This window comes from Peromyscus californicus, unplaced genomic scaffold (genome assembly GCF_007827085.1).
Source record: "Peromyscus californicus insignis strain IS unplaced genomic scaffold, ASM782708v3 Scaffold_3__1_contigs__length_106647218, whole genome shotgun sequence".
NCBI classification, from domain to species: Eukaryota; Metazoa; Chordata; class Mammalia; order Rodentia; family Cricetidae; genus Peromyscus; species Peromyscus californicus.
The window spans coordinates 96,194,488-96,201,479 of NW_026294551.1; the positions used below are offsets into that span (position 1 = coordinate 96,194,488).

General features: G+C 45.5%; 1 protein-coding gene across 3 annotated transcripts in view; it reads left to right on the forward strand.

The window, feature by feature from the left end:
- Positions 1–6,916, forward strand: part of Hmox2 (heme oxygenase 2) — a 38,447-nt gene extending 31,531 nt beyond the window's left edge. For all 3 annotated transcript variants that reach the window (XM_052759294.1, XM_052759293.1, XM_052759295.1), the window contains exons 2-6: positions 2,037–2,162; positions 3,674–3,791; positions 4,661–5,152; positions 5,822–5,948; positions 6,037–6,916. In XM_052759294.1, coding sequence (XP_052615254.1) covers positions 2,077–2,162; positions 3,674–3,791; positions 4,661–5,152; positions 5,822–5,948; positions 6,037–6,164 — 951 coding nt within the window. In that variant the 5' untranslated portion in view covers positions 2,037–2,076 and the 3' untranslated portion in view covers positions 6,165–6,916. The remainder of the gene's footprint in view (positions 1–2,036; positions 2,163–3,673; positions 3,792–4,660; positions 5,153–5,821; positions 5,949–6,036) is intronic.
- The last annotated feature ends 76 nt before the right edge of the window (positions 6,917–6,992 follow it).

Below are 6,992 nucleotides of genomic sequence, written 5' to 3' on the forward strand. Positions count from 1 at the left end.
TGCCTGCCTCTGCCTCCCTAGTGCTGGGATTAAAGGCAAGCACCACTACCTCCTGTTGGATTTTTCTTTTCTTTTTTTTTTTTTTTTTTTAAGATCTAGACTTTTCTGTGCATGATCACAGTTTGTCAGCTTGTCAGGGAGGTGCTAGCTTTCCATTGTTTACCATCCTTTGAGTAGCTCAAGCCTTGGCTGTTAGGCTGTGTGATTTATTTTCTTACTTTGTAGTATGACTATTTATTATTATGGTACAGATTGCTATGAGCAACTTTTTAAAATTTTATTTATTTTTATTTTATGTGCACTGGTGTTTTCCCATGGGTGTCTGGTCCTCTGAAACTGAAATTACAGACAGCTGTGAGCCACCATGTGAGTGCTGGGAATTCAACCCGGTTCCTCTGGAAGAGCAATCAGTACTCTTAACTACTGAGCCATCTCTCCAGCACCGCCCCCCCCCCCCCCATGAGCAATTTTTAAGGAGTATATCCTAGAGTGTACAGGTCAGCAGAAGATTTAGAATTGTAGCTTTTCAGAGATTGAAGGTAATTGTTTCCACTGGGACAACATAGCCTCTTAGTATCACCCTTCATGGCCACTCCCTTGAGGAATGGTGACTAGGCAACAAGAATGGACACAGGTGGTCTCCCCTGGCAGTAGTCTATGTTGGTTGAATGCGGTAACTGAGCCTTTCTGGGAAGGGAGCTTTTAGACATCTTGAGGACTCAGTATTCTTCAAAGGGAAATAAGTAAATTGTACTTGGAGTTTAGAAAACTATTGAAGTGATAGACAGCAGGCTATTAGTATTATTTTATTGTTTTAAAAAATACATATTGTAAACTGGGTGGTGGTGGCGTGTCTAAACCTGAGCTACACCCCTACCTCAAGGGCTGTTCTTACACCTAGTTGTATCGATTGTAGAAAATGCTCAGTAAAGAAGTACTAATTAGGGTAGAAAATTACATTTTCTTTTTCCTTGGCTCAATTTGGCCAGCTATGGCTCCAGAGTTGGAATTCTGTCTTTATGAGTGCCTTGATTAGTTGGTGATGTTGTGTCATGCTGTTCTCATCTAGAAAGTTCCCCCTTTGTGTACAAGTACAAGTCTCCAGAGATGATGAAATTGCTGTATTATGGGATTATATTTCCCTTGCTGACGAAAGTTCAGCCTTGAAGTAGGCAATGGGAGTTGATTAGCCAGCTCTTATTTCATGCAGCCCAGCAGAGTACAGAATAGACTGGGGACAGTTTGCTAGGTGATTCCCTTGACGGTGTCTCAGGCTTGGTGAGCTATTCTGTTCTACAGTGGAGCTGTTGGGCACAGCCTGGCTTAACTAAACTCCAGCCAACACTCTGCTCCTGCTCCTCTCACCTGGTATAGCCCACAGGTAGGACTGAGCGGTCAAGTGGGAAGCCTTGCATTGCTTAATAAGCTGAGAGCTCCTGAAGCTTTTTTTAAACGTAGCTTTCTTTTATGTCTTTAGTAGCTTTTTGTGTATAATTTCAAACATGCAGGAAAAGAACCCAATAAGACTAGTACAAGGAACTTTTGTAGCCTGGTGATGGTGGCACACAACTTTAAAACTAGTACTCGGGAGGCAGAGGCAGGCAGATCTCTGTGAGTTTGAGGTCAGCTTGGTCTACAGAGTGAGTTCCAGGACAGCCAAAGATGTTACACAGAGAAACCTTATCTGGAAAAAACAAAAAATAAAATAACTTTTGTACACCTTTTACCCAGACTCTCAGCCTTTTGCCTCATTTGCTCTCTTCACACGGATGCATACCGACATACATTCTTAGGAAGTGCTGAGAGTAGTTGCAGACAGCATGTCATTTTCTTCTGAATGCCAGTGTATATTGCCTAAGAACAAATTGAGCATCATTATAATTCTGTTACCTAACCCACTGTCCACGTTCTGAAATGGTCCCAGTCATGGCAGAGCTTTGTTGTGAAGAACAATCTTGAGATGCAGGGTTTCTCCTCAGTTGTTTGCTTAAAGCCAAAAGATACTATTCAGTCACCAATTTCTTGTGTCTCTACAGGACCAGAGGGAGGGCAGCACCAACTACTTACTCAGCAACAATGACTTCAGAAGTGGAGACCTCAGAGGGGGTAGATGAGTCAGAGAAAAAGAACTCTGTGGCCCCAGAGAAGGAAAACCATACCAAGTGAGTGATAGCAACCGGCTGCTTCTCATCGGGAGGGTCCAGCACCAGTCCTGCCGCCTGCCTGCATGCCTGGTTCAGTCTGTCGGTGGTTCTTGGGCATGCTCATCAGCCCTGAGCTGTGTAGACCCTGGGATGTTTGGTTGGCACTGCAGGGCCCTGTCCAGCCTAGGCTGTTCCACTCTTTGGTTTTCTCTGTTCTGTTACCCAAGGAGACAGGCCAGATGCTGGGAGTGCTGAGTCAGGGTTTCATGGTAGTTACTTTTCTCTTCTTAAAAAACCAAGTGGTGCCAAGCATGGTGGTGCTGCACCTTGGATCCCAGCAGAAGCAGGCAGATTTCTGAGTTGGAGGCCAGCCAGAGCGAGTCTACAGATCGAGTTCCAGTACAGCCAGGACTACATAGACAGACTCTTTCTCAAAAAACAATCAAACAAAAAGAACAAACCACCAAACCTAAGTGGTTTTTCACTTGGGCTAATGTGGAATAATGAGAGGCAAAGCTGGTTCCTTTTACAATGTCATCATCTCCCTACCAAATGTGGAATCTGAACTCTGCTCTGGGCATGCCTTTACCTGCTAATCTCTCTAGGACTCAAGTTACTGGGCCCTGTCCTGAATTTTTCCTAGCCTCTCAATAGAGTCCTGTCATTGGCTAAGTTATTTCTTATATCTTAAAATAATTGCTAATAAACCAAGTCTCAGGATGTGGGTGATACAAATTAATCTCCTAAAAACAACCAAACAAACTGCAGAGGCTAGACCACAAGAGAACCAACATTTTCTCATTTTAACAGATAGACTGTGTAGATACACAGGAGTTACATCATACTTTTCTACCTTGTCCATTTATTAGTGTAACTTTAGCCTGTGTGATCTGTTAAATACAAAACTGGGAGGCAGAGGCAGGAGGATCTCCTGTTTGAGTTCTACAGACAGAATTCTAGGATAGCCAGGGCTACAGACAAACCCTGTCTTGAAAAACCAAAAAAAAAAAAAAAAAAAAAAAAAAAAAAAAAAAAAAAAAAAAAGAAAAGAAAGAAAGAAAAAGAAAAGAGGAGGAGGAGGAAGAATACAAAACCAAGATTTTGGTCCTTGTCTCTCAACTGTCTCATCTTCCCACACCTGGGCCCATCCACATAACATCCTGAGGAATTGGTCCCTCATTGGGAGGAAGGCAGCCTTGTGGGCTGGATTAAGTTTTGTTTCTTCAGCCACTAGGTGGCCACAGAAACCAAAACATCATTCATTTTAGTGCTTAGTAACATGTATACTCATGGATCCAGACAGACTTGGGGAGACCATAGTAACCTTTATGCCCTGAGGTTTTTGTGGCAGGTTGTCACATCTGCTTGCCCTATGCTTACTGACAAGGCTCACCTGTTTATGCCGGACTGGTGTCTGAGCAGCTCCAGCTTCTAGTCTGTATCTGGGGTCTAAACTGATTTTTGACCTTTAGTGCTTTCTGAAGAACTGGAAAGGGCTACTGTCTCACACACAAAACTCATCTCTACAGAATGGCAGACCTCTCTGAGCTCCTGAAGGAAGGGACCAAGGAAGCACATGACCGGGCAGAAAATACTCAGTTTGTCAAAGACTTCTTGAAAGGAAACATTAAGAAGGAGCTATTTAAGGTTTGTGTCCTCAATCAGATGGGGTTGGATTCTAAACTTTAATAAGGTGGGGTGGCCTTGCTTGGCTGAGGAAGTTGCCCTGCAACCACTCTAAGGGAAAAACTGCTAGGTCTTTTTTCTTGGAGACAGTCTGGCTACAATAGTCCAAATGGGCTCTAACCCTGGATCCTCCATCCTTAGCTTCCTGAATACTGGGGATGAAAGGTATGTGCCTCCATGCCCAGCCATGTATTTTTTTCCCTGGTGTTAAGCCGTGGCTGCCCTAGCCTAAATGAACTAACAAAAATATGTTTGCAAATATTCACTGTCTTTAAGAAGTTACAGAAGCTTCCTAGGTGTGTCAAGTAGTCAGCTATATATAAAAAGGGGGTCACAGTTGGGTCTTTGGAACTGGACAAAGTGGCTTTTGTCTTGAGTTACTCTTAAAACATGGTGGGTTCCAAAAAAAAAAAAAAATCTGGGAAGTGGTGGTGCACACTTTTTTTTTTTAATTTTTTTTTAAAACTTTATCTTATATGCATTGGTGTGAAGGTGTCAAATCCCCTGGAACTAGTATTATAGACAGTTGTGAGCTGTCATGTGGGTGCTGGGAATTGAACCTGGGTCCTCTGGAAGAGCAGCCAGTGCTCTTAACCGCTGGGCCATCTCTCCAGCCCCGTTGGCGCACACCTTTAATTCCAGCACTAGGGCAGCAGAAGCAGGCAGATCTCTATGAGTTTGAGGCCAGCCTGGTCTACAGAGTGAATTCTAGGACAGCCAGGGCTACACAGGGAAACTCGGTCTCGAAAAACCAAAACAAAACATTGTGGGTTCTAGAGCTGCTGGCTTGGCTTATAATCCTCTCCCACAATCTCCCGTCACCCTCACAGCTGGCCACTACCGCACTTTATTTCACATACTCAGCCCTTGAGGAGGAAATGGACCGAAACAAAGACCACCCAGCCTTCGCCCCTTTGTATTTCCCCATGGAGCTACATCGGAAGGAAGCACTGATCAAGGACATGGAGTATTTCTTTGGTGAAAACTGGGAGGAGCAGGTGAAGTGCTCCGAGGCTGCCCAGAAGTATGTGGATCGGATCCACTATGTAGGGCAGAATGAGCCGGAGCTGCTGGTGGCCCATGCTTATACTCGTTACATGGGGGACCTTTCAGGAGGCCAGGTGCTGAAGAAGGTGGCCCAGCGGGCACTGAAACTCCCCAGCACTGGAGAAGGGACCCAGTTCTACCTGTTTGAGCATGTGGACAATGCCCAGCAATTCAAGCAGTTCTACCGAGCCAGAATGAATGCCCTGGACTTGAATTTGAAGACCAAAGAGAAGATCGTGGCGGAGGCCAACAAAGCCTTTGAATATAATATGCAGGTACTGGGCACTGACCATGGAGCCTGCTTCATGAGGTTATTACCATGGATGCATGAACCTGATCTTTTAGCAGTAGAATCAAAGCCAGAGCTTTCTTGAGAGCCATTGGTAGCAGGATAAATGAGCTCCTACATGCCCTAGAGAAAGGTGAGGGAACCAGTTAGTCATCAGAGAGCATGGGGACAGTGTAGCTCTCAGATGGAGGCCTGGTTTGAGGCCTGTGGTTAGTGATGGAAAGGGCAAAGCTCCAGCATTTGAAAGGTCTGAAAATAGAGCTCTCTCCTTCTCTCTCACTATAGGCTAGGATTGGTGAATGGGTAATTCCCTCATTTTGTAGCAAAGATAGGAAAAATATTTAGCATGAAGCCAGATTCATTGGGAAGCCTTAAGTAGGGCTATGAGCCTTAGGTAGGGCTGATGATGCAGAAGCCATTTCTGACCCCAGAAACCCATGTCAGCCCTCAGTGTCAGAACAGCAGTGGGCACTCACGTGGAGTTTTAGCAGCAGCCACATGAACTTCACTAAGAGGTGCAGGGGAGTGCTTACTTTTCTGGCTTGATGTTCTGATCAGGTGTATCTGGGCTGTAGCTTCTCTATGGGTGGTGAGTAGGGGGTAAATTCTGAGTCTGCCTAGTTCAGGGATGGCTCAGTTGACTTCTGCTTCTCAGATATTCAGTGAACTGGACCAGGCTGGCTCTATGCTGGTAAGAGAAACCCTGGAGGACGGGTTCTCCATGCATGACGGGAAGGGAGATGTACGAAAGTGTCCCTATTATGCTGCTCAGGCAGACAAAGGTAAGTTGTGGGTCCTGCGCTAACATTTCTGGAGCAGGTGTGTCATTGCTGTCCACTGATGCCATGTCTCCTGTTGTGCTGCATGCAGGTACCCTGGAAGGCAGCACCTGCCCCTTCCGGACAGCCATGGCTGTGCTGAGGAAGCCTAGCCTCCAGCTCATTCTAGCTGCCAGTGTGGCCCTGGCTGCTGGACTCTTTGCCTGGTACTACATGTGAAGGACCTGTCATGTTATTTGCATCCTACCCCAAGTGACCTGTTCCATCCCTATCTCCACCTCTGACTAAACTACCACCTCAGGTGACTTTTTTAATGCTGGGTTTGAGAAAACAAGCAACCAATAAAGGCAGACACTAGAGCCTCTGCGTAACAGCATCTTCTCTGCCAGCCAGGTGCATACCAGGCACAGGCTGTCACTCTATTAACAGCCAGTACTCCACTGCAAGTCAGCCTTAGACCTCTGGTCTGGCAGTGCTCCAGGGTTTTCGCCACTTTGGAGGCCTAGGGACACTCTCTTCTTTAATAGTGCTTGGAGTAGTCATTGCCTTGCTTGGGAGTGGGCTGCCCATACACTCAGGCTTTGTGGGAAAGGGTTATGCCAACTGATGTTCAATTTTCTAGGACTCAGGGAGTCTTTTGGGGTGGAAACTATGCTTTCCTGTCTCCCAAACCCCGAACTTAGCCTGCTCATCCAGGATTTCCTAAGAAGTCTGTTAGCCTGGGCCATGGGTATACCTGCTGCTACAGCACTCTAAATACAGACACCTCACACTTCCTCCTCCCTGGCACAGGGTAGGTGACTACCTCCTGGTCCCCAGAAGTCTACAGGGAAGTAGAGTCCCTCAGAAAAGTGGCATGTTGCATACATACCTTGCTTGCCTCCCAACACTCCTGGCCAATTCCTAGTACCTTATTTTTCCATGTATTCATGCTAAAACATTATAAAGGTCGTCTTTAATGTCTACTTGAACCTGTGTGTTTTTTTTTCCTTAGAAATACTTTGAGATTTCTTACTTTAAAAGCACATACTTATATTTAAACAATTC